Here is a 26,212-nt window from a genome sequence, read left to right on the forward strand (position 1 = left end):
GCCAGAGAGCCCCAGTCAGCCCCCCCCATTTATCCTTTGCCGGTTGGGGCCCCCAAGGGTGCAGGGGCCACGCTGCAGCCGAGGCTCCTGGTACCCTGGTGCTGCCCCAGCTGCCACCTTCCCTGCCCCACTCCTTGGCCCCCCACGTGGCTACAGCCCCCCCATAGGATGTCACCCAAAAAAAGCCCATTGGACCTAGGGAAGAGGTTCCCCTTCCTCTTTAGTGACGTCACACTTCCCCCTCTCTTCCTCCCCGGTGACGTCAGAGGATCCCACTCCAGTGATGTCACAGGACTTCCAGAAGATTCCCTAGAGGGATTCCACGGGCAGCGTGTGGCAGGAGCCAATGAAAAGGCGCTGGGCGGGATGTGCAAGAGACAGACTGGCCAATGAAAGGCCGTTCTGGGCGGTCCCGGGTTTCTCCGACCAATGAGAGAGGGTGGAAGGCGGGCACTAGAGCTGATCGATACAGAGATGAGCCAATCGCGCCCTGAGGAGGAGCCAGCGCGCCGGGCGGTTCCCCTGGGCGGTGCTACAGGGAACCGCCCCCCCGTCCTGGCCAATGACAGGGGAGGGGTGTCCGGATTGGCAGCTGCCGCGGCCAATGGGCGCTCGGGGGCCGGGCGAGGCGCTGAGCGGGGGCGGGTCCGCACGTCAGGCCCGGCTGGCTCGGGGGGAGGCGGCGGCGGAGCCCAGCGAGCGCGGCGCCCCGGGACGGCCGGAGCGGTGAGTGCGGGGCCGCCGGGCCTGGGGGTCCACGTGCCAGGGGCCCCCCCCGCCGGGTGTCAGCCCCCCCCGCCGGGTGTCAGGCCCCCCCCGGCTAGAGCCCCCCCCTCGTGTCAGCCCCCCCCCCTGTCAGCCCCCCCGCCTGGAGCCCCCCCCCGCGTGTCAGCCCCCCCCCCCCCGCCCGGCAGGCCCCCCCCGCCTGTCAGCCCCCCCCCCTGGAGCCCCCCCCGGCTGGAGCCCCCCCGCGTGTCAGCCCCCCCCGGCTGGAGCCCCCCCCGGCTCAGCCCCCCCCCGGCTCAGAGCCCCCCCCGTGTCAGCCCCCCCGGCTAGAGCCCCCCCCGCGTGTCAGGGCCCCCCCGCCTGGAGCCACCCCCCCCCCCCCCGCGTGTCAGGGCCCCCCCCCCCGCCTGGAGCCCCCCCGGCTAGAGCCACCCCCCCGCGTGTCAGGCCCCCCCCCGCCTGGAGCCCCCCCCCGCCCCCCGGAGCCCCCCCCGCCTGAGCCCCCCCGCGTGTCAGGGCCCCCCCGCCTGGAGCCCCCCCCCCCCCCCCGCCTGGTGTGTCCCCCCCGCGTGTCAGGGTAACTCTTGGCTGGTGTTGCCCCCCTGCCTGGTGTCACCCCCCCGTGTGTCAGTGCCCCCCCTTCTCCCGTGTATCAGCCCCCTCCGTGTCAGGGCCCCCCCCACCTGTTGTCGCCCCCGCGTGTCAACCCCATCCGCCAACGGGTATGGGAGTGTCAGGGCCCCCCCAGGCACATACCTGGGATTGGGGGGCAGGACGGGGTTGGGTGTCAGGGCCCCCCAGGCACATACCTGGGATTGGGGGGGCAGGATGGGGTTGGGTGTCAGGGCCCCCCAGGCACATACCTGGGATTGGGGGGGCAGGACGGGGTTGGGTGTCAGGGCCCCCCCAGGCACATACCTGGGATTGGGGGGGCAGGACGGGGTTGGGTGTCAGGGCCCCCCCGGCACATACCTGGGATTGGGGGGGCAGGACGGGGTTGGGTGTCAGGGCCCCCCCAGGCACATACCAGGGATTTGGGGGGCAGGACGGGGTTGGGTGTCAGGGCCCCCCCAGGCACATACCTGGGATTGGGGGGGGCAAGACGGGGTTGGGTGTCAGGGCCCCCCCAGGCACATACCTGGGATTGGGGGGACAGGACGGGGTTGGGTGTCAGGGCCCCCCAGGCACATACCTGGGATTGGGGGACAGGACGGGGTTGGGCGTCAGGGCCCCCCAGGCACATACCCAGGAACGAGGGCTGGGGCTGGGTGTCAGGGCCCCCTGGGCACATACCAGGGAAGGGGTGGAGGGTGGGGGTCAGGGCCTCCCAGCCACGCAGTCCCCGGAGGGGAGGGTGACAGGTCTGAGTGCTGGGCGCTCCTTACGGCTGCCTGTTCCCTCCACATATCCATTGCAGTTGGCAGCGTGTTGCCCTGTCCTGGGCCCCTCCTCCCCCATCCCGGGGCTGCTGGGGGCCTGCTCTTTTTGGGAGCTGGAAGTGGCTGCCAACGGTGACATGCCCTGGGCTGCGTGGGAGGCTGTGGCAGGGAAGGGTTAACTCGTCACTGCGCTTCCATCCCTGGACCCTGTGTTCCAGCAGCGGTTCCGTGCGGGGGAATGACATAGCAGGGGGGCTTTCTGGGGGCTGGGCTGTGTGGGAACCAGTGATGATTCATTGGTGTAGTCATGACATTTCTAGCTGGATACTCCAGGCTGGCAGCCAGCCTGGGCACTGGTGGCTCTCCCTGCCCCGGTACAGTCTTGCTGAGGCTGTCTTGTCAGCCTTACCAAACTTGGTCTTGCTTGCTGGTATTGGGCTGCGGGTGACTCTGTTCGGCTGACATGCCCGCAATTCTGCTCTTCTGGAGTCGCATGGAGAGGTACCTTCTGGGCTATTATTTCTCTCATTCAAAGATTGTGATCTATGGCCAAGACGTAGGGTGAAGAAACTTTTGTGTTTAGTTGCACTCCCATGTATCGGTGTGGGGCTGCCTGTCTGTTCTCCTGGATTCCTTAGGGGTGTCTGGGTCTTTCCCTGGCCTGCCTTGCTGATCCGTGTGTAATCCGTGTCCTTTGTGTGCATGAAATAACAATTGTTCAGCCAGCGTGAAATTGTCCCAGTTCTAAAGAGCTGGTGGGTCTGGGTTTCTCTAGAATTCAGCCGTTTGTGTTGGATTCTGCCGAGGGGACAGAACGTTGCACGTTGTTTGGGGGGGGGGTTGTTTTGTTTCATTGTTTGTTTGGGAGGGGGGTTGCTAATTTGCAGACCGTTTTATATCCAAATGTACAAAGTGCTGTGCCTGGAAGTTCCAGTACTTCAGTGCCAGTCCCAGCCCTGTGTCAGCGCGGAGTTAACAACTGAGGAAAGTCAGGGACTTCCTGGGGGCAATGACTTAATTTCAGATGCAGTATTTTCTCAGGTGAGGCAGGAAGCAGTGAGCGTCAACTGTCTGTTACATGAGTGACAGCAAAGGTCGTTCTAGCTGTCTGGTGTGTGGAAAGGAAAATCTTTGTTTATTATCCCGCGTTTGGTCTTTTATCTGCGAGATCCTGCATGACAGGGGAACAACTCAGTGGTACTGGTAGCTGGCAGCCAGAGCAATAAACATATGCAGGAGGGTGACTTTGAAGAAGTTCTGTGCTATCCAGTCTGCAAGACGCATCCCTCAGGTGCCCCAGTGCTGGGCGCGTTAGAGATGCGTGGGCACTTGGGAGAGTCCCTCTCGGAAAATGTCCGCACGCCCTCAGGGAGAAGGGACGGAGCAATGACCGTAGCGTGCTGGCAGGTAGGGGACAGGCACTTGCTAAGCCTGGAGTCAAACGGGAGGACATGGAGGGCCATAATGCTTAATGTGTCTCTTTTCTGACTTAAAAAGTGTCACTCGCCCTACTTTTCTCTGTCTCTGATTTGTCCTTGGGGTACAGTGGCACTGACGCAGTCGAGCTGTGGAACAATTAATTTGTGGTGAAGCCGAGGGCTGGTATATTCCCTGCTCGAGGTGGGTCCACCCTCTTGCCTGCTGAACTGCAGAAGGGGCTGTGTCTGAGAAGATGAGGGTGACTGACCAGGTCTGGGGTAGAGCAGTGCCAAGGTCGCTCGATCTGTTGTGACACCGTTTCTAGATGAGGCGGGTGTCCGAGCTGGCTACGAGCGGGTCTCGCTCTGGGTGGGTTGCAGGCGGCGTTGGAAGGACTAGTGCTCGTTCAGTGTCAGGAAGCAGCAAGAAACCAATGAGGGAGAATTGCGGCTTGTCAAGTGACTTCATTGAATGGTTTCGTCCCCGTTCTGTAGCGGGGAGGGGACTGCGCACAAAGGAAAGCTTTTTCTTGGCAAGCAAGGAGGCTGCATTCTGAGCCACTCTGCTCCCTTTGAAGTCCTGTTTCCAGCCACTGGCTCTTCCCGCCTTCCCGTTTGAGAGCTGTGGCGGCTGCTCTCCGAGCGGAGCTCAGCTGGACTCCAGCGCTGTCGTGCTGGATGGGAATGCCTCAGTCTTCCTGGAGGCATCTCTTCCGCTGTCAGAATAGCCACGGGAGAGCGGGGCGCCTTGCGGTTCCTTGTACTCTGAGCGAGTCCTTCTCTTCTCTCCATCCTGGACCGCCGCGGCGGCAGAGCAGAAGCCAGTTTGGTAACTGTCAGCACCGAGGGTTGAAGAATTGATTGCCAGTCTGATGTTCAAAATAAAATTAGAGCCTTTAAAAATGAGCGCTTGGACTTTGAATATGTTTGTAAAGTTTCGGTAAGTCGGTTTACCTGTCTCGTGCGTGTGTGTTCTCCATCAACGCTCATTCATGACGGCAAACGTGTTACCAAGCAAAGAGCTCTCCATCAGCACCCATCTCTGTCCTGTGAACGGGCCTCTGACGTCAGCTGTCATCATGTCATGAGCACAGCATTAGAAGTTAGGGGGTGGGAAATGGGACGGCATCCTCCATCCAAGGAGGCTGCTGCGTTGCATGACCCGAATAGAGCGATTGGATCGGACGACTAACACCCAAAGGCATTCATCCGACCCTGGAGGCAGTGCTGTCCATACCATGCTACAGGCCAAAACCAAGGTCTTCAAAAGTGACCAGTGATTTGAGGCAGCTCCGTTTTTGGGTCGCCAACCTGAACTTCCTTTAAGGGGCCTGATTTTCAAGGCTGGGTGTTCAGTCATTTCTCACTCCAGTCCAACCCGCAGAGTTTCAGCTGGGAACCAGCGGTTCAGCCAATGAAATCGCCAGTCTGGTTTGAAAATCTTGGTCCACGGTGCCCCCCAGCTGGTTCAGAGAGCGTGAAGTGGGCATCTGGAATAGGATGTGAATGACTAGTCGACTAACCGCTGCTGCCCGTTTGCTGCCTCTATCAGAAAGAGGCAGCAAGGGTTGGAGGAAAGGTGGGGGTACTTCAAAATGGCAGGGCCGCGTGGAGCTTGAGGCCACACCTTGGGCTCCACATGGCGCTGCCGCTTTGAAACGCTGCGGGCCGCTCGGGGCCAGAGGTGTCCCCGGGCTGCATACAGTGTTTCAAAGCAGTAGCACCGTGGGAAGCCCGGCTGATCCTGGGTTCCACGTGGCGCTGCCGCTTTGAAACGCTGCAAGGAGCCTGATGCCGGGCTCCCCGCGTCGTTTCAAAGCGGCAGCGCCACGTGGAGCCCAAAGTCAGCAGGGGAGAGTCCCCAGCTGACCCCGGCTCCATGCAGCACTTATGCCTTTGAAGTGCAGCAACAGCCCTAAGGCATCGACTATTCGATTAGTCAGTTACTCGCTATTTAACATCCCTACTCTAGAACGTGTGATCCAGCAGAATCTGACCCAGGCGTTGTGGAACTAGGCAGCTGATTCGGGGAGGGTGGGAGGAGAGCGAATGTGGGGTTGGAGTCGTGTTTTATCAACGCGCATGTGCAGTGTTGCGCCAGGAATGTGGCTAACTCACTGAATGGCCTGCCAGGTTCTGTGGTGTTCTCCGAGGCTGCTCACGTAACCTGTGCTGGGCTGGGCTCCTTTCTGGGGAAATCGCTGCTGCTGCTGCTCTCTCTCTTGCAAAAGCTTCTCTGAGCGTGGGCAGCAGTCAGACACAAGACTGCAGCTTCAGAAGCTGCTGCGCATTCCCCCCCCATGCGGGCAGTTCGGAAGGCAGCCGCAATAGGACCAGAACCCAGTGATTACCCATGAGAGGAGGTTCTTGTGGGCTGCCGCTGTACGGTCTGGGGAAGGGCTTCCAGGTCACTGTCCAAGAGTAGAAGCTGGCTTTAGCATTAGCAGTTCTGAAAGGCTGCTTGGTAGAGGTGCAGTCACGCGGTGGTGGGACCAGAAACTAACACACTAGCCAGAAACTTAGAAGCTAACAGCCTCTTCAGTTACAGCCATCAGGGTCCAATTCAAGGCTTGCAGGCTCCCTGCTTCGGGGGGCAGGAAGAAAATAGCTTCCCTTTCTGTGGCTTGCTCTCCATTGGTTGGGTGCATGATGGGAAGTTTGTCTCCCTCTGAAGCGTCTGAGCTGGCCGGCTTGTCTGTCCAGTTTGTTTGCAATGCAATAGTAGCTGGAAGCCGCAGTGCTGGACCGAGAGCCCAGTACAGACCCAGCGAAAGGGCAGCTGCACCTACTGAAGGTCAGGCGTGGTCGTGGGGTTGTCATAGGCCTCACTGCAAAGGAGAGCTGGACGGCGGGCACTGGCCTGGGGAGGGGCAGCATGGGGGAGAGCCCAGAGGGGCTTGTCTGAAGATTTCGCGCATGGGCGATGAAGGCCGGCAAAGCTGGCCAGGCGGACACAGGAGCCGACATCTCGTTGGTGAATCAGAGATGATGGGTAGGGAGGAGAGACCCGTGAAAGGCCTTGAAAGTGAAGGCAAGTGCTTTATGCTGGCCAGAGAGCGGGGAAGCCGGCAGAGGGAGGTGGCCTGGCCCAAGCCAGGAGCCACGAAAGTTTCCTTGGCGGCATTTTGAATTGGTGGGAGCCAGGGGAGTGTCCGAGCCAGAAGGGAGGATGCTCTGGGAGTCTGATTGCAGATGCCGAGAGTTCGGACAAGGCTTTGTGTGTGTGCATGGAGAGGAAAGGCGGCGGATCAGAGGCCTTCCCGCGGCGGGAGCACCTGCGTCCCGAGGAAACACGCTTTCGGCTCGGTACCGTGGCTCATTGCGGGGTCCCCCTTGTACGTAGGGGGCCCCAGGCCAGTGTCGTGGGAAGGAATCTGGTAATGCCTGTGTGGGTTGCGCTGCAGGTGCCGCTAGCACAGGAGTGGGAATGCTGTGCGGGTGTATTGTACGCAAACGTGCTGGCATTTAGAAGCGAGGCTGGGAGAATGCTGTGGGATGCTCTTTACGCCCCCCTGAGGCCTTCTTGTGTGTCTAACAATAGAACGCCTACGCCACTTGTGTGCAGGCCTGCGATTCGGGGTGTGCTCCCAGTGACGGCTGCTGCTGCACACGGTAATTCTTGCCAGTATAACCGGTGAACAGGAAATCGGTTCGGCACTCGGGTCCTTCAAACTCGCTTCCCTGACTCGGCCTCCAGACCGTCGCCACTGAGGGAGCAGGGTGTGTCCACGCATGCGTACGATGCTCTGTGTGTATTTGGTGGGCGTCAAGGTGCATCTACACTGCACCGCAGGTCGAAGCAAGACGCAATACGCACGTTGTGGAGCGTATTTCCAGGTTATTTCGAAGTGCGGCCCTGTCTGCACAGCACGTGTTTGGAAATAAGGCGCTCTTCCAAAACGCCCCTTGCGCCTCGCAGAGTGAGGTTTCCAGGGCCGCCGGAATTTTGAAACAACGTGCGCGCTCAAAGGATGCGGAATAGCCATCGCGGGACGCCTCCGGTATCCCGAAATAGCGCTGCGGTGTAGACATAGCCGAGGGGCACAGATCTCCGTGTCTTTTAAAAGTTGGTCCCTCCTGCAGGCGCGGAGGTGTGCCTCTCCAGGGGGCAGGCCGTTGGGAAGAGACGTCTGAGAAATGTAAACTTTGCTGAGCCTTTGCCGTAACGCCTGCTCAGGTCTCTGAGCACGTGTGCGTCCCTCCAGCTGCTTTCGCCGTGAGCCTGACAGCCTTCGCGACTCAGCGTTTCCTGCCCCCGTCCCTTTCCTGGGTTCTGGGCCAGCGAGGCGTCCTATGCCTCGGGTCCGGCATGGCCATCTCCTTGCCAGAGACCGTGACTCCAGGGAGCTGACTTGGTTGCACGGGGTCAGGCTATGAGACCAGGCCATGCCTCGGGCTGCTGATATTTCTGACTCGTTGCAACGCTCTGCCTTGTAAGGATGTTAAATTGCAGTTACCTGGTGAATCGTGTGGTCGATAAGGGGCCGCTCTGCAGAGCCCCAGCCGGGGTAGTGCCAGGAGCCGGGACTGAGCAATCCTGGCTTGTACCGGCTCTGGGAGCCACCCGCTCTGCGGCTCTGCATTTCAAATGTAGTCAGAGCCACTGGGTTCTCACTCCACGTAAAATACAGCGGCGCGGTGTCCTGGACCAGCACGAGCTGGAATACTCGGTCCCGGCTCGCACCAGATCCAGCAGCCCCTCTTCGTGGAGGCCAGGGCTTGCCAGGGGCAGGTGTGTGGGTGTGTGTGTGTGGCGGGGGGACAGGAGGCACCTCAGAGATGGAGAGAAACCAGGTTTTAAGCCAGCTGCCCCCAGCACCAGCTCCTGCCCCCCCCCCCCCCCCCCCCGTCATACAGAGGCAGCAAGGGGGGGAAGTGAGTGGGGAAGTGCTCTCCCCCACTGTGCTCCCCCAGTAGTGGCACAGCCGCCTGCTCGCTACCATCCCTGTTCGCTGGTTGCAGACTCTCTAAGGCAGTCGCAGCCAGGCTAGCAAACACGTTATAAATAACTTCCCACATCACCCGAGAGCTGTGTCTAACAGCTTCATCCTTTGTCTCCTTTCCATACAAATTACAGCTCTGCGTGGTGAGAAGCGCTTCTCCCCAGCTGAGCGCCAATCGCTCCGCAGAACAAACCGTTCCGAGTTCCTCTGAGGTGAGCGACCCAGCGCCGAGGCAACGGGCCACCTCCCCTTGCTTTGGCTTTTGGGTCAAGTGCTGCTTGGGTTTGGCATTCAAAATTCACAGCCTTCCCCGAGGGACCCAGGCATGCCGAGGGTCTTACTAGCAAAGTCACGTGAGGCAGCCGCTCTTGGGAGAGGGGCTGCTCAGTTTAGACTCCCCTCCCCCGCGCACCCCCCAGCCCCGTTCCTAGGTGGGGAGAACTCAGGTAGGTAAGGCCGTGTCCTTGCGTGACCTTGTTAGTCATGGCAGCCAACTAATCGTGCTGTGCACCAGCTCCGCAGTTTGTACCCACGAAGTTCAGTACGCATCACAAAGGAGAGCATCACAATCCCCATGTCGCAGGTAGGGAAACTGAGGCACAGAAAGGAGAGCCCCAGGCCTGCCTCCCGATGCCCTGCTCTGACCACTAGGCCTGCTGAAATGTGTGGCAGGGTCCAGGCTTGGTCCCTTAACAGAAAACGAGTGAGGTGTAAGTTGGGCAAAGCCGTTCAGGTGGGAGTGAGGTGAAGGAGAGCTGGTCGGAGCTGGCGTTGGGAGGTCTGGGGAGGGTCTCCAAGCCTGCGGGGCGACCGTGGCGTTACAGGGCACTGTCTGTCTCCGTTCAGGGAAAAACCGTAAACCCCAAGGCCAGACTAACACGGCCACCCCTCTGACCCTTCCAGGAATAAAGACTCCACTGGCGGCAACATCGCGGTCATGGGAAAGGATTATTACAAGACCTTGGGGCTCCAGTCGGGGGCAAACGAAGATGAGATCAAGAAAGCGTATCGGAAGATGGCCCTGAAGTACCACCCCGATAAGAACAAAGACCCCAGTGCGGAGGAGAAGTTCAAGGAGATTGCCGAGGCCTACGACGTCCTGAGCGACCCCAAGAAAAGGGCCGTCTACGACCAGTATGGGGAAGAAGGTAAGGGCCTGGCGGGGTAGGGCCTGGGGAGCCGGTGGCGAGTAAGTACCGAGTTAGCAGCACGGGTTGAATTGTGCTTCTGTCAGCAAGAAAGCGCTTCTGCGTTAAACACCAGAGCAGCGAATATTCACGGGCGTGGGCGCGGTGTCCGGAATTAGCCCCGTGATTCATCCCAGCCTCGGAAACCAGGTCACTACTACCGAAGCTGGGAGAACAGGGCACCCAGCGGTGCCACCTCTCCTCCGAGCCAGAGTTGCTTGGCCCAATTCTCTCTGGGGCTGGTTGCAGCCAGCTGTCAGCCTGCGATCCCAACTCCCGGGCCCCGTCTGGCGCCCCAGCCCTCGTGGGACGGAGAAGCCGGTTGGGGCGGAAGAAGGCTGCCCGGGGAGCTAAGTGAAGGCCGTCGTACCACTCGGGAACGAAATGGGCGCCCCTGTGCTTTGCGCCCCGTTATACCGAAGGCTGACTCGCCCCGAGAGCGTGGGGATGGAAGGGGTCTCTCCTCCCGCAGCATCCCTCTCCGACTGCCCCTTGGTGCACATTCTCCAGCTACACACGCTCTCTCCCTGGGGCTCAGGGTGTCTGTGCCTGAGCTCACACTGCCTTCCTGTCCTTTGTTCTTGCTGCTTGCGGGTACAAGCTGACCTACATGCCTCGCAGCCTTTCCCGGTTTCAGAGGCTTGTTTGGAAGCCAAGGGGCTGCCTGTTGTCTCCGTGCTGGGAGCTGTTCCACCGCGTGCAGCCTTATTAGTAGAACTTGGCCGCTTCTGCCACCCTATTTGCCGAGGCCGAAGGGAGCAGGGAATAGCATTTGCATTAATCAGCGCACGAGTGTAGCACTTAAAAGAGCCCAGGTCTGGTGTAAACCGGCTGCTCAGCTGGCAGGAGGCTTCGTGGGCAGCTTTCCCGAGGCATTGCCGTAGAAGCGCAGGGGCCGAGGGCCTAGTGCGCCTCGGGGGCAGGAGGGGACGTCTCGCAGCGAGCCCCCAGCGTCTCGGCTCCTCGCGTGGTGCTGCTGGAATGGCCGGCGGCAGGAGTCTCCGGGTCCCCTCTGTGTGGGCGTGGGTGCGTCTGCATTGTGAGGAGAAGCCAGAGCTGCCCTGGGGAGCGAGGGGAAGGCCTGCTCCGTCCACGCCCCCGCAGCAGGGCTGTGGTCACCCCGAGGGCCCGGCGTGGGAGCTCCGTGGAGCGCTGGGGGGCCTGGTGTAGCTGAGCGAGGGAGAGGGGCCCCCTCGGGTGTTAGAAAATCTCCAGTCTGGCGGGTCTTGCTCTAGTCACTGGCCGCGGCGGAGCCAGTTAGCGCGGCCCTGCTGTGGCGGATGCTGTCGTCTGCCGCTAGACTTGCCTGCCCCCAGAAAACCCCCCATTCTCGGGGAGGGGTGGGCTGCTTTGGGGGATGGTAGCTGGGCAGGGTGGGAGTCGGCGGACAGGCAAACGGCTGACCTAAGGGGGAACTCCCTGGCTGCGGGAAAGTCCCGGCACCCGGCGACGCCTTAAGCGCCTCCCGGCCCGAGGGAAGGGCTGTCTGAGGCCAACAGCCCTGCCTCTCCCTCGCTCCCGGCCGGCCCTGCTCAGACCCCCAGCCAAAGCCTCAGCGATGCTCTACAGCAGAGGGGGCTGCAGCCCGGTGCCCGCTTCTCCCGCCAGCCTGCTGGAGAGGGCCGGACTCCGCCCATGGCCACGCCAGCAGGGAGGAGCAGGCTCAGGGAGGAGCAGACTGGGCTGCGTCTGGTTCTCCATCCCCCCGTCTGGGTGTCGCGTGCTGCGCCTCGGCGGGTCGGCAGCGGCTGCCCTTGCCTCCCGCTGGACGCCGAGGCTGCCATGTGCCCTGCGGAACCGCCCGGCAGCTGTAACCGAGCCCGAGTTTATTCTTGGTCTCGGCGGCTCGTGACCCGATGAACGTTCAGAGCTGCCTGGGGTTCGCTTTCTCCCCCGGCCCCGCTTGGGAGCTGCCGCGCGGGTCTCTCTTCCCTCCCCTTGGTCCGGCTTCATCTCTTCCAGCATGGGCTGGATCGGCCCCACGGCCCCTGCGCACGGCAGGGAGAGCACACAGCGCTATTACCTGGCCTTAGAGGACCCGGCTGTGTGGGGTTCCCCCCGATCCTGCACCCCGTCCGCAGGAAGACGAGACTCCTCCAGCCAGTAGAATAGAGTTTAGTGCAGTGGTCCCCAATCTTTTGGGGCTGCCGGGTGCCTTGTGCCGCGCACCCGGGGGCGGGGCCACCCATACGCTGCGCGCCCAGGGGCCGGCACCCCCACGCGCCTGGGGGCAGGGCCAGCCCCAATCACTCAGCGGGCACCGCGTTGGGCACCACTGGTTTATCGCTTGTCCAGGATACAGCCCAGCATGGATGTGACATGGCTACAGACATCGAGGCCAGGCAGCCTCAGACCCCTTAGGGTGGGGTCCCCAGGCTCCTGAACCCCCAGCACTCAGCTCAGTCTCTTCTCTTCATGTCTTCCCAGCCGAGACTGCCCAGCCCCCAGCCCCTGCCCCCAGCCAGGTGCCCGTCCCCGCCTCCCTCCCTTTGTCTCTCCCCCGGAAGAGCCTTGTTCCCTGCCCAGGCTGGGACTAGGTGTCTGGGCCCATCCCCATGTGGGTGAGTCAGTGGGAATGACCCATCACTGCGCAGGGGGACCCCGGATCACAGAGCAGACAGCCCCCCCCACGACGTCACAGAGGCCTGGGCTCTTGGGCAAGGTGGCGAAGTAGGACCGGGCTGGGCGTTTTCCCGTCACTTCCATCCCCTTCCTCGTTTGTACCGGTGGGGCCAGTGGAAACAGCCCGGCCTTCAGCGCCCGTGCACAGGCCTCTCGCGGCTCTCTGGGGCTTTCCCGGGTGCCGGCAGACTCTTCCCTGAGTGCTGGGCCATGGCAGCCCGCACAGGCTGCCTCTCCGTGCTCTGGGAGGGGTCCCGCACCCTGCGGGAGCAGCCCAGTAATCAGTGCAAGGTCAGAAACCAAAGCAGCCTCGTCCCTGAGCCCCTTGTGAAGGGCTCTTCTGGGGCCGGCGTGTCGGCACCTCCGGCCGCCAGAGCGCGGCTGCTCCAGCCGGAAGGGGAGACTGTTCCCTTGGACTCGGGGAGGAGACACTGACGCTGGTCCCCAGGCAGTACCTGGACTGGGAGCCCGCTGGCGGGGGCTGAACTCAAACATCGACACTCGCTGCCCGCAAGGCAGAGGGGCCTGGTCGCTCCGCGCTAGCCGGTGGGTTCACCCCTCTCCGGAGGGGGGGCCAAGCCCTGCATGCCCCATGCCGCCTCTGCAGGTGCTTCCTGGGTATGGGCGGCAGGTTGGTCCAGTGGGGAGGGCTCTAGCCTGGGCCTGGGACACTTGGGTCCCTGCAGAGGCTCCAAATGCGCTGCTGCCTCTCTCAAGGCTTCTGGCCAGCAAGGGGTCCAGTGTGCTCTTGGGCAAGTCCCTCAGCCTCCCTGCCGCCCTCCGTGGGTCGTGAGGGGCTCCGGTACGGCCACGACGGGGCTCGGTGCGTGCCATGAGCGGGGAGCCGGCCCTGCCGCCCTCCATGGGTCGTGAGGGGCTCCGGTACGGCCACGACGGGGCTCGGTGCGTGCCATGAGCGGGGAGCCGGCCCTGCCGCCCTCCGTGGGTCGTGAGGGGCTCCGGTACGGCCGCGGCGGGGCTCGGTGCGTGCCATGAGCGGGAAGCCGGCCCTGCCACCCTCTGTGGGTCGTGAGGGGCTCCGGTACGGCCGCGACGGGGCTCGGTGCGTGCCATGAGCGGGGAGCCGGCCCTGCCGCCCTCCGTGAGTCGTGAGGGGCTCCGGTACGGCCGCGATGGGGCTCGGTGCCTGCCATGAGCGGGGAGCCGGCCCTGCCTCCCTCCGTTGGTCGTGAGGGGCTCCGGTACGGCCGCGACGGGGCTCGGTGCGTGCCATGAGCGGGGAGCCGGCCCTGCCTCCCTCCGTGGGTCGTGAGGGGCTCCGGTACGGCCACGACGGGGCTCGGTGCGTGCCATGAGCAGGGAGCCGGCCCTGCCTCCCTCCGTGGGTCGTGAGGGGCTCTGGTACGGCTGCGATGGGGCTCGGTGCATGCCTCGGACAGACAGGCCTTGTGCGGACCCCTCCCTGCTGGCACCTGGCTGCCTGCCTTCCCACACCGGGTGCAGGAGGGCTAGAGCTGTGGCTTGGTGCCATGGCCCGGTGCCGTGGCAGCCCTGTGCCCAGAAGCCCGGCGTCCCGGCGTCCCCGCTGCGGCCTCGTGAGCAGGACCAGCCCCTCTGCTCACATGAGCCCAGCTCGTCCCTTCGGCTCTGTCCCGCAGCAGAATCAAAGTGCTGACGCCTACGTGTTGCTGCGACACGCGTGCGGCATTGGCACCGCGCCGTTGGGATGGGGGGCGGGTTGTCTGTCTGGAGCCAGGCTTGGATCTCTGGCGCCACTCCAACAGGCTGCTGCAGCCAGGAGGCCTGCTGTGCACCGGGCTCAGCCAGTCCCCGCCGACCCCCCGCCCGAGGCCTTGGGCAGCAGGAAAGCACGGTGTCTGCAGACAGAATTCAACCCGGCGAGGGTCGGTTTCAGAGCACGTTTGTCTGGCATGTGCGTCCAAGCCCGAGTCCCCTCTGCTCGGTGCTGCGGAGGCGGAAGGTGCGTGGCTGGCCGAAACGGAGCCTTCCTTTCCGTCTAGGCTGTTCAAGCCAGCACAAGGCCTGTGCATCCCAAGGCAAACTCCCCCGTCAAGACCAGCAGGTCCGTCCGTCCCGCTTGCGTCCCCTGCTGCTGGCGCAGGCTGTCAGCCCTTCGGAAATAGCCTGGCTGTGTAAGCCAAGAGCTGAAAATAGCCCGAGCTGGACTCTGAACCCCCCTTGGCCCTTCCACTCAGAAATCCGTGAGTCCAGTCCCAAGGCATGTGGCGGTCTGAAGGGAACATGGGACGGCGTCTGCCCTTGCCCCTGGCACCCTGCTGGTCCCCTGGCACCCTTGGTGGGTTTCTCCTGCGGCTCTGGCTTTGAGAGGCTGCCTGCCCTGCGCCCTGGCTGCGCAGAATCGGGGAGGGCAGGGCCGGAGAGCAGCCCTGCCTTAAAACCGTCTTCTGCTAGTTCCCCCAAGAAATACACCTGCAGCGTCGTTGCGGTCGGAGCACCGCACCGCTGACGGGCCTGGGAGGGGAGAGCGGGTCTTGTGTAAAACCAGCAGCCCTCGGCCCCAGCACCGAGCTCCGACGACGCACTCCGGGGGGTGAGCCCTGCTGCCGTTTGCAGAGTCCCTCCCCTCTGCGCTGGCGCATTTCTCCCAGGCAGGCGCGCTGGTGGCGGAGATGCTGCTCAGTGCGGCCCTGAGCCCGCGTCAGCCTGGGCGCCGAAGCCCTGGCGAGACCGTTGTTCAGAGCCTTTCGCGGGTGGCGTGTCAGAGGCAGCCGGGTCGGTCTGGTTCCCGGAGTCCGGTGGCCCCTTAAAGACTTAACACCAGTTAGGGCAGTGGTCTCCAACCTTTTACACCCAAGATCACTTTTTAAATGACAGACCAAGCCAAGATCTACCGCCCCGCCCCTTCCTTGAAGCCCCGCCCCTTCCTTGAAGCCCCGCCCCTTCCTTGAAGCCCCGCCCTCTCTATTCTCCTCCTCTCCATCACTTGCTATCCCCAATCCTTATACTGCTGCTTTTAAAAAAACAATTCTTCTGTAGGAAGAGGTTTTTCTAACACTTGGCCTGTCTAGACTGGACCAAATGTCAGAAAAAAAACCCTTCTTTTGGAAGCCACCTTATTCCTTGTGGAAAGAGGAGTATAGGGGTGACCATAAGAGCCTGTTAGCTCTTCCACTAAGAAAGTGGAAGAACAAACACAACCCTGGATGCAGAATAGCGATAGAAATGTAGCCGTGCTAGTCTGGTGTAGCTGAAACATAGTCCTGTATTTTGTTTCTGGATGCAGAAGAATTGTTCTGGGCTATCTCCAGAATCCTGAGAAACTCCTGCAGTCTAGCTGGACCCTTGCGGTGTTGAGACAGGATGTGTGGGCTCTTGGGTGGGAATGAGGGATTTGGGTGTGGGAAGGGGTGAGAGGTGCAAGCTCTGGGAGGAAATCTGGATACAGGAGGAGGTGGAGAAGGGGACACTGGCTCGGGGAGGGGGCTCCAGGCTGGGCGGTGTTGGGATACTAAGCGAGGGTATCATGGGGTATAACAGCTGGAGCTAGACGCAGCCTCCCTGGGCTGAGCGCAGGGCAGCCGGGCTGGAGGGAAGAGAAGTGGCTGCCCGGCCAGCTGGCCATGGGCTCAGCCAGGGTGCACCAAACTCCACGTGGGCAGGCGCAGAGGAGAAGCCACCGATCAGCTGGAGCGCGGGGAGCCTCTTTCAGCTGAAAGCCACAGTCGGCTGGGGTGTTTCAGCCCTCCCCACCTCCCAGCTCCCACCATTCCGCGCAGCTACTCACCTGTGTGGTTGCTCGGTGAGTAGCTGCTCCTCAAATGAGGAAATCTAATGTAAATACTGCGCAGGCGCGCAGTTCAGAGAGGGCTCGAGCTACTCTTAGAGCCCCTGAGATCTACCGGTAGCTCGCGATCTACTGGTTGGTGACCACGGATTTAGGGTATCAGCTGTCGTCCGCGACCACTTGCGTCCTCCGGCGCGGCTCACGCAGGCTTACCCCCTCATGACAGTGTGAGCCTTTGCGGTGTCCCGACTCCTTGCCACGTGTGTCCCTGCTGGCCGTGGCCACGGCGCCGTCCAGACACCGTGGGACATGCACTCGATCGCAGGGCATTTGGGACGTCGTGTGCTCCCCCCGGGAGTCTCAGCACTTCCTCGGGGAGCTCAGACTTGTCGTTTGTGTCGCTACGTTAGTCTGGAAGCGCCGTCACTGCCTCGCCCCCGGGGCGTTGGACGCCGGCCGTTCCCACGCCGCGCAAGGCACCCGATGCGCACGGGCTGAGCTGCTCCCTGCCGTGCGGCCGGAGGAACGCGGGAAGGTGGTTTGGGAGCCTCCCAAAACTCTCACTCATAAGGGTGTCTCCTTCCTTGTGCTGTCTGGGCAGCGAGAGAGGCGCCGGCGCTGGACACAGTGCGCCCTGATCCAGTGCTTGTGGGAGACAGGCGGGGACTCGCCCGCTGGGAGTGGAGAGGGCCGGCTGGCTGCTACGCCCTCTCCTTACTCCATGGCATTTTTATAACCTTCCCGTGTTCGGGCCCGTGGAAGGGGCGCCCAGTTACCGTGCGGGCGTGAGCCCTGGCGCAGGGTGGGGGACGGAATTGCAGCGCTGCGCCCTGGACCCTGCAGGCTGGTTGTGGCGCTCGCCTTCTAGCCAGGGAAGAGACGTTTGGGGCTGCCTCCCGTCTTGCTGGTTTGCCCAGTGGGAAAGGGCTGCAGGTTGTGGCTTGGGTGGAGGCCAGCAGTCTAGCCGGGAGGCCTGGCCACGCACTCCCCGTGCCTCGGGCAGGCTGCTCCCGGGGACTCTGTTAACTTTCTCTTTGCCTTTCTGTGCTCCAGGTCTCAAAACGGGAGGCGGCTCCTCCGGCAGCTCCGGCAGCACCTTCCACTACACCTTCCACGGGGACCCGCACGCCACCTTCGCCTCCTTCTTCGGCGGCTCCAACCCCTTCGACATCTTCTTCGCCAGCAGCCGCTCCCGGGCGTTCAACGGGCTGGATCAGGACGACATGGATGTGGACGACGACGACGACCCTTTCAGCGCCTTCGGGCGCTTCGGCTTCAACGGCATCAACGGCGTCCATCGCCGGCACCCGGAGCCGCTCCACTCCCGGAGGAAGGTCCAGGACCCACCCATCATCCACGAGCTCAGGGTGTCCCTGGAAGAGATCTACCACGGCTCTACCAAAAGGATGAAAATCACCCGCCGGCGCCTGAACCCGGACGGGCGAAGCACCCGGACCGAGGACAAGATACTGAACATTGTCATTAAACGGGGCTGGAAGGAAGGGACCAAGATCACCTTTCCCAAAGAAGGCGACGCCACGCCCGACAACATCCCCGCCGACATCGTCTTCATTCTCAAGGACAAGCCGCACGCGCATTTCAAGCGGGACGGCACCAACGTGGTCTACACGGCCATGATCAGTCTGAAAGAGGTGGGTCGGGGCGCAGAGGCCGTGGGGGGAGCTTGCAGGGGTTGGGTGGTCGCCTTGTAGGTCGTAGGTTGGTGTCCAATCACCGGAGCATGTCACTGTGACACCCGAGTTCTGCACTCAGAGGCTGGGCTGGGGAGCGGGGTCTCTGTGAGGTGGCAGGTTTGTGGGCGCAGCTGTCTCTCAACGCTTTGCATGGCACCCTGGTCCTCACTGTGCCGTGCTTGAGCTGAGCTAGCTGTTCTCAGCTGGTCTCTCCCTCCCAGGCTGTGCAGGCATGACGAGAGCCCAGCAACATGCAGATACCCGCTTTATGTCCACGGGTATCTGCATCCGCGGATGGATGGGGATATCCACAGCTCATTCGTATATCCGCGGATGGATGGGTGGGGATATCCACAGCTCATTTGTATATCCATGGATGGGTGGGGATATCCGCAGCTCGTTTTTGCAGCTGTGGACGGGGATATCCGTGGCTCATTCATGTATCCGTGGATGGATGGGGATATCCGTGGATGGGTGGGGATATCCGCAGTTCATTCTTATATCCGTGGATGGATGAGTGGGGATATCCGCAGCTCGTTTTTGCAGCTGTGGACGGGGATATCCGTGGCTCATTCATATATCTGTGGATGGATGGGGATATCCACAGCTCATTCTTATATCCGTGGATGGGTGGGGATATCTGCAGTTCATTCTTATATCCGTGGATGGATGGGTGGGGATATCCGCAGCTCGTTTTTGCAGCTGTGGACGGGGATATCCGTGGCTCATTCATGTATCCATGGATGGATGGGGATATCCGCAGCTCATTCTTATATCCACTGGTATCTGCATCTACGGATGGATGGGGATATCTGCGGCTCGTTTTTGCAGCTGTGGATGGGGATATCCATGGCTCATTCGTATATCCGTGGATGGACGGGGATGTCCGCGGCTAATTCTTATATCCACGGGTATTTGCATCCGTGGATGGGTGGGGATATCCGTGGCTCGTTTTTGTGGCTGTGGATGGGGATATCCATGGCTCGTTTTTGCGGCTCTGCATGCGGATGTGGATACAAATTTTGTATCCTCGCGGGGCTCTACGCATAAAGCTAGTTTTGTGCTTTGGAAACAAATGAGTCCTGGTCTCTGGCCCGTGGGGTTTGCAGGGGAACTGTAGTGGGGGCTCTGAGTCCGAGCGAGGAGCGTTCAGCAGGAGTGGAGAGGCAGGCCAGGGGAACCCGCGTGCGTGTGATGCATGGTTGATCGTGCTGCAAGCCCCGGTGGGCAGGTGCGTTTCCCATTGGAATGGCCGGCAGGTGCCGTTCACCACTGGCTTCAGACTGGCGCTGTCTGTCTTTGGGCGCGCTGGTGGCGGGCGGGTTGGTCGAAGGACAGATCACGTCCAGTCCGCAGATGCCTCCTCTAGGGAGAAGCCGAGCGGCTCAGTGGTGGCGCTAGTCCCAGAGCGCGCCCGTCACGCGGGGTCCTGGGGACGGCTCCCCTGCCTCCAGACCGGGTCCCCGACCCCCTGGCCCCCTTCTGACAACGGACATTGCTGCCCGACCCGGGAGGGGCCGAAGCCTGCTGCACTCTTCCGAGCTCCCTGCCCCGGGAGGGCTGGGGTCCGAGGCAGAGCCGAGCCTCGCTGGCCTGGGCGGGGGGCCCAAAGCCAAGGGCTCCAGCCGCAGGCCGGGGGCCAGTCCCTCGAGCCCGGCCGCCCAGGCAAAGCCCTCCGACCTGGGCTTTGGCTCCGCATGGAGGGGCTCAGGCTGGGGCTGTGAGCCCCAGCAAGGCTAAGCCGCACCACTACCGTGGGGCCGCAACCCACTTGGAGGGCCGGGCCCTGGCTGCTCTGGCAGCTCCCGGGAGCATTCCCTGGGCTCTGTCGGTCGCTCTCCTGGGGCCCGGTAGCCAGCAGCCTCCTCTCAAGGGAGCCCGGCCCCGCGGGTCCTTCCTGTTCCTCCAGCAAATTCTGTCCGGTTCCTGCCCGGGGCCGCCTGTGCCCAGAGCCCTGTAGCACAAAGGCAGCCACTCCCCGGGCACCCTCCCCCAGGCCCCTGTCGCTGTGCCTCTCTGCAGCCCTGCCGCCGCGGGAAGGGGGCTGGAGCTGCTCGTCCCCCCAGCGGGCGAAGGCTTGAACCTGGGAATCCGGCAGCCAGCTGGTTCCCAGTATCTCCTGGGTTGCCCGGGGCGGTGGGATCCGCCCTGGGCTAGGCGCCGGGCAGACTCCGGTCCTGCAGTCCCTGGGCTGTGGCCGCCCGTCAGACGCTGCCGGTTCCTCCCCCTCCAGGCAGGGCAGGGTCAAGCCCTTCGCTACGGAACCGTGGCCTTGGCTCCTTGTCAAACCGGCACCTCGGTGCCCCTCCCTGCCAGGCCTCGGTCGCCCCGGAGCGCTCGCGTGAGAAAACCGGGGCCGACCGGGGAGGCGGGAAGGGCAAGGCCTCCCCAGTCTCCCAGGCCAGGTCCTGCCGGACACGGGGCTCCTTATTCCAGGCGCGCGCGTCCGTGCGTGGCAAGCAAGCCAGCCCCGGGCGCCCGCTGCCGCCTGGCAGGGCCCTGTGGGAGGCGCATCTGAGAGGGCTTCCCCGGAGACGCGTGGGCGGCAGGAAACGGGCCCTTCTCAGATTCCCCATGCGGCTCAGTGGGCGGGAGCCGGGAGGCCACTGCACGAGTCTGAGGTACCCCAGCCTCCCCGGGCCTAGGTCTAGGGGCATCTGCCCGGCAGAGCTGGGAGGCGCTTCGTGGCCTCCAGAGTTGTCCTGAGGCCTAGTCCTGACCCCCACAAGCCGGGGCAGAGCGCCAGCCTGGCTGTGCTGGGAGCAGGCTGAGGGCCGGGGGGATCCCGACGGCTTGGCCCAGCATTTAGCCACGAAACTCCCTCTGCTCTCGGCCAGGAGGCCAGCGTCGGGGGGCCGCAGACTGTGGAGGCGGCAGTCCCAGGGTGCATTGCAGGCTGGGACTCGTGGCCATGGGCTGCACCTTCCGAACAGACCGGGTGGCCCCTGTCCTTGCCGGGTGGTAGGTGGGCGCGGGCTGTCATGGAGCGGAGCCGTTCTGCCTGGCCTCTCGGGGAAGGCCGGGGGAGGGGGTCATTCCCCTGCAGGGATTCTGTCCCCGGTGAGTGCCTGGGGTCCCTGGCATCCAGGGGCTGGCGGGGGAGGGATCCGTCAAAACCCCACGGAGCCCCACTGCCCGGCGGCCGCCTTCCTTGCATTGCTGGAGCCTGCGCGCTAACAAGCGTGTCCCTTCCCTTCCCCCTTCCCCAGCCTCCTGGGCGCGGGCGCTGGCTGCATGGAGAGCCCGTCCCTTGGAGCAACACCCACATGTGTTCCAGGGGCACGGCTCGTGGCCTCCTGCCCCCGGAAAGCCGGCTCTGAGAGGCGTCCCTTGGGGCCCTGCCTGCACGGGGACGGGTGGCGAGGCTGGTCGTTTCTGCGGGCGCATTCAGCCTTGCTGGGGAGGGCTCCAGAGCCTTGCGGGGGGTCTCCGGTCTCAGCGAGGCCACATTGCTCTGGGCTCTGCGGACCCTCGCCCGCTTCCCCTCCCATCGCCGCCCCAGCGTCCGTTCCCGTCCGGCTTGGGGCCAGCCTGCCTGGTTCCCTCGCCGCCCTGCTCGGAGACCGGCTGGTAGTTCATTGCCCCGGCCTCGCTGCCCTCGGAGCCGCGGTGTCTCTGGAACACACTCGGGACTCACTTCGGCTATTGGACCGTGGCCTCGGAGCCCCGGCCAGGTCTGTGCGAACGCCGCTCCGGGAAGCCGGCTGGTCGGGAAGGAGGGGTTGGTGACGCGCGTGCGGCCTGGCCGGCGGAGGGGTGGGGTTGGGAGGCAAGCGAGGGATGCCGCCAGCCACGTGTGTTCCCTTTACTAACGAGGCGAAACTCGTTAAGCGTGACAATGCCTGAGCGAGCCGCTGCAGCGAGCCCCCCCACTCTCCCCACCAGGGCATTTCCCCTCGGTCCTGGGCGCCCGGCGTCTGTCCCGGACCCATCTGCGGGGGAGAATGGGGAACCTCAGAGCCCCCAGACGCACTGGGGCTGTCTGCAGCTCCGGCCGCAGGCCCTTAGCCGTGGGGGGAGTAGCCAGGCAGAGGTGCGCGAACTCCCTGCCCGTGTCGGTCGGAGGGGTGCCTGGGAGCCTCGGCCTGCCGGGTCCTGCTGCGGGAAGGGAGAGGAGGGCCCAGCGCTGTCCCTTCCAGGAGGCCGGTGCTCCGGAGGGATGCCAGGCTCTTGCCTTCCCAGCTGGGTGGGCTGCTGGCAGGGGTGCCTGGCCTGCGTGCTGGAGATAAAGCCAGCGCTGGGCAGAGCTGCTGAGCTCAGGGAAGGGCGACAGCCGGGGAGCTGCAGAAAGGGGCGGCTGCCTCCCCAGGGCGAGGGCTGCCAGGCCCCCTGTGACCTCAGCTTGGCCTCTGGCTGCTGCCCCCTCCCAGGCTCCTGGGCCGTCCGCGAAGGGCGGAGGCGTCCCTGGGACTCGGAGAAGGACGTTCAGCCCCTGGCGCGCCGGGGCCCCGTTGATACGGTCCCGTAGGCCGCGGCCCGTCCGGAGAGCAGCTCCTAGCAGGAGGCTCCCAGGGTGACGGTCCCGGGCTGCAGGCCCGTCGGGGTGCCAGGCTGCTCGGGGCGGGCAGTGACCTGAGCGGGGAGCTGGCGCCTGCCCGTGGGGGTGCCAGGCTGCTCGGGGCGGGCAGTGACCTGAGCGGGGAGCCGGCGCCTGCCCGTGGGGGTGCCAGGCTGCTCGGGGCGGGCAGTGACCTGAGCGGGGAGCCGGCGCCTGCCCGTGGGGGTGCCAGGCTGCTCGGGGCGGGCAGTGACCTGAGCGGGGAGCCGGCGCCTGCCCGGGGGGGTGCCAGGCTGCTCGGGGCGGGCAGTGACCTGAGCGGGGAGCCGGCGCCTGCCCGTGGGGGTGCCAGGCTGCTCGGGGCGGGCAGTGACCTGAGCGGGGAGCCGGCGCCTGCCCGTGGGGCGCGTCTGCTGCAGCAGGGCTGCTTGTGACCCACGTGCACTCAAGGATTGGGGCTGCCCGACCGTGCCCAGTACTCCTGGGGGCCGTGCTGTGCCCAGCAATCCCAGCCGTCCAGGCCACGTGCAGGGCTGGGGCTGCCCTGGGCGCTCGTCCCGCACACCCGGCTCTTGCCTTTTATAGTGCGCTGGAAGTCAGCCCGTGCGTCACGAGGGCCCTAAAAACAGCTGCTGGGTCTTGATTGAATCCGGCCCAGTGCCCAGGCCCCGTGCCCCAGGACAGAGCCAGGTGCGCTCCCAGGGCTGGTCCGTCTGCCGCTCCCCAGGCCGGGGGCTCGCGTTAGAAACGCTTATCCCGGCGAGCTGGACTCGCTCTTCCTGTCGTGCGTGCGCGGCGCCAGAGGCAGGACCGAGGCACCAGGCACGACCGTGCAGCCCCCCGCAGGAGAAGGGTCCGGACCAGGGGTGGGAAGTAGAGCACTGAACAGTCGAGTAACCTCACGAGTTCTTATCGGTTACTCGACTTGTCGATAGTCCCCGGGGGCAGCAGTGCGGGGCGCCCGGCGGGAGCTGGGCCGCGAGGGGAGCCAGTTTCAAAACCAGCTCCCCTTACGGGCCGGCTGCCTGTCGCCTCGCGCTGCTGCCTCTGAGAAAGGCAGCAGCCCCTTTCTAGGGAGGGGCTGAGCCCTTGGACCAAGCACGAGTCGGAACTGAGCTGGGCTGCTGCCCGCCCGGCTCCTGATCCGCTGGAAGTGCAGAGCCGCAGGGGGGTCGGTCCTGGACCTGACGTGAGCTGGGCTCTGCCCGCCCGGCTCCTGATCCGCTGGAAGTGCAGAGCCGCAGGGGGTTCGGTCCTGGACCCGGCGTGAGCTGGGCTCTGCCCGCCCGGCTCCTGATCCGCTGGAAGTGCAGAGCCGCAGGGGGGTCGGTCCCGGACCCGACGTGAGCTGGGCTCTGCCCGCCTGCTAACACATTCAGTGGTGCAGGGGGGGTGGAGGGAAGTCCGTGTCGTCCCTAGAGCATTCGCCTCTAGGCTTTTGCTCCTCGGTTAGCCGGCTCCGCTCTTCCATCCCCAGTCCAGACAGTCGGGGGGTTTCCAGCCAGGCTCAACCCGAGCCCTGTGGTCCGGGGCCGGTGGCTGCGGCGCTCCGTGCGAATGGGGAGTCCCGAACCCGCCGCGTGGCTGGGACACGGCAGGGAGGAGGCGAGGGGGCTTCTATTAACGAGCCGCTTCCCGACCTACTGTGGGGTGTGGCCACAGGCCCTGCCGACGTGGCCCCGTGGGGGAGACCGATACTCGGATCTCCCCCCCCCCGGAGTTCTCGGATCAGACATGCTTGGGGCAGTAGGAGAAGTAGCTTGTCCTGAGCGAGTCCTGGGGACACCTGCCCCCGCTGGAGGGCTCGAGTGGCGTGACGAGCGGGTCCCGTTGTGAGCCCCCCCAGGTATTCTGGGTGCCCCCAGGCTGTGTCGCCAGGCCGTGGGGTGGGCGAGGGGAAGCGGGGAGCAACTGTGGGGAGGGGGCTGCTCTGGCCCCCGCGGCTCCCCGCTTGCAGCCGGTCTCATCCTTTGCTCTTCTCCCCGCAGGCCTTGTGCGGCTGCACCGTGAACATTCCCACGCTGGACGGGCGGGTCATCCCGCTGCCCTGCAACGACATCATCAAGCCGGGCACGGTGAAGAGACTGCGCGGGGAGGGGCTGCCCTTCCCCAAGGTCCCCACCCAACGGGGAGACTTGATCGTAGAGTTCAAAGTCCGCTTCCCGGACAAAATAGCGCCGCAGACGCGGCAGATCCTCAAACAGCACCTGCCCTGCTCCTAGGGTCCGGGCCGCCCGCCACGCCCCACCGCTTCAGAGCCGCCCCGCGCGGGGGCCCGCCCTGCCACGCCCCCTCCCCTTTCCGGACGGGCCGCTAGCCCCCGGCCTGCGCCTGCCTGTGCGGGCCTGGTGCAGTCCAGCCGGGCGGCTGTCACGTCGCACACTTTGAAGTCAGCGGCCTGGCTGGAGGCTGGGGGTGTCTCCTGAAGCGCCGAGCTCGCCCGCAGTGTACATAGGACCGGGGAGCCCTCCGGCGCTCCGCTCGCTGCTCTCGGGTTCCATGAGGAGCAAGATCCACGCGTGGCCGGCGAAGGCATCGCTCAGACGCAGCCTGGCGCGGGGCCGGCCTGGGACCACGGGCTCTAGGTTACTGGCATGCCGCCGTTTCTAGCGTGCCAGGGTTACACCTGCTGCCTCTCCCTGGCCCAGCGGCACGGCCCCTGCTGAAGGCCGGCACCCCGGCTTCCCCGCCTCCGAGCATGGACGCCAGGTGGAGTTGGGCCGGGCTGCGCCGAATGTGGAAGGCGGCAGGAGGCCCAGGCTGGGTGCTTTCTTGTTCCCCTGTGTTGGGTTTGCATTGCTGCTTTTCCTATAACCCCCCGGGACGTTTCCGGAGTGGTTCATCCAGCTGCCGGGGGATCTGCCCCACCCCACGAGTGAGTGGAACCAGGCGTGGCGGAGGCCAGGCGGAGCGTGGCTGAGGCTTGTGTGGCTGGCGTTTGAGCTGCACTTGAGAGGCGACGTCAGGTCGCTACTTCCTACCGGGCAGGGGGGATTCCAGGGTGTGCTCCGGGAGGGTGCCACGGGGAGCCTCCTTGCGTGGCTTGGTGGCCACGTGCCGCTGCTTTCTTAAACTTCGATTTCCAATGGGAGGATTTTTCTCTGGCACCCAGTTGGCCTGCCTTGCCAGTCACCCCGGGGCCGGGCTCTCCATCAGCGAGGCCACATGCCTGCCGCCAAGAGGTCCAGAGAGGCGCCACGTTTCTATCGGACACGGAGCAGACTCCGTCCGTTGCCCCGGGAGTCCTCTAGACTTGAAACGGGAGCTTTCCTCCCCGTGGCACGGAGCTCCGTCCCTGGTGGGCCTTGGCCACGCCCCTCTGGCACCTGGCTTTGGGGGGGTGCGTGGCCTTCACGCTCACGGCTTTCCCGAGGGATCGGCGGCGCGGGGCACAGCCTGGCCGCCATGTACAGCTGTACAGTGTCTGTGGGGTGGGGTTCTGTGCCAAGCCGTGGGTCTGGGGAGGTGGAACTTCCACGCAGCCGGTCCCGGCGCCGCCTTCTCCCTCTGGTGTCCCGTGTCCAGGCTGTTCCACCCCCCGGGCGGGGTCCGGAGCCCGGGAGCGGCCAGGCTGGGACCTGCTGGTTTTCTCAGTTTCAATGAGATCCTGAATGTTTTATAGTGGGGTTTTTTTTTTTTTTGTATTTTTCTTTTTTTTGTAATGTCAGTATTGAGAAAAATAAAGTATTTTAAACATAGCCGACTTGCCGAGTGCTGGCCGGGGGGCTCCCTCGGCCCTGGCGCTCCCAGAGTTCGCCGTGACGCCGCATCCCAGCCGCGCCCCGAGTCCTGCCCAGCGGCTGTGCGTACAGCGGCCTCCCTCAGGGACTCGGGCCTCAAGCCTTCGGTTCCCGGGCCTGCCCCTTCTCCCTGGGTGCGGGCCAGAGATTTGGGGCTTTGGGCGGGACGCTACCCTCCCGGGCCCGCCAGCCGCCCAGAGCCGGGCAGCGGGGTTCTCCGAGACCTTTAGGAGCCCGGTTCCTGCATGGGTGGGGGGCTCCCAGCCCTTTTCATGGCA

The 26,212-nt window shown here is 64.1% G+C and overlaps 1 protein-coding gene across 4 annotated transcripts; it reads left to right on the top strand.

Annotated features, from left to right (window-relative positions):
• Positions 1 to 602: 602 nt before the first annotated feature.
• DNAJB5 (DnaJ heat shock protein family (Hsp40) member B5) lies at positions 603 to 25,892 on the top strand. 4 transcript variants are annotated; one of them, XM_075932821.2, is made up of 4 exons: positions 603 to 726; positions 9,370 to 9,614; positions 17,056 to 17,654; positions 24,183 to 25,892. In XM_075932821.2, exons 1-4 carry the CDS (start codon positions 605 to 607, stop codon positions 24,414 to 24,416), a joined length of 1,200 nt encoding a protein of 399 aa, XP_075788936.1. In that variant the 5' UTR covers positions 603 to 604; the 3' UTR covers positions 24,417 to 25,892. The 4 variants fall into 4 exon arrangements, with proteins under 4 accessions (XP_075788936.1, XP_075788938.1, XP_075788939.1 ...); XM_075932823.2 differs by lacking the exon at positions 603 to 726 and adding an exon at positions 2,413 to 2,606; XM_075932824.2 differs by lacking the exon at positions 603 to 726 and adding an exon at positions 3,019 to 3,146.
• The last annotated feature ends 320 nt before the right edge of the window (positions 25,893 to 26,212 follow it).

This window comes from Pelodiscus sinensis, chromosome 6, assembly GCF_052426305.1.
Source record: "Pelodiscus sinensis isolate ZL-2025 chromosome 6, ASM5242630v1, whole genome shotgun sequence".
In the NCBI taxonomy this organism is placed as follows: domain Eukaryota; kingdom Metazoa; phylum Chordata; order Testudines; family Trionychidae; genus Pelodiscus; species Pelodiscus sinensis.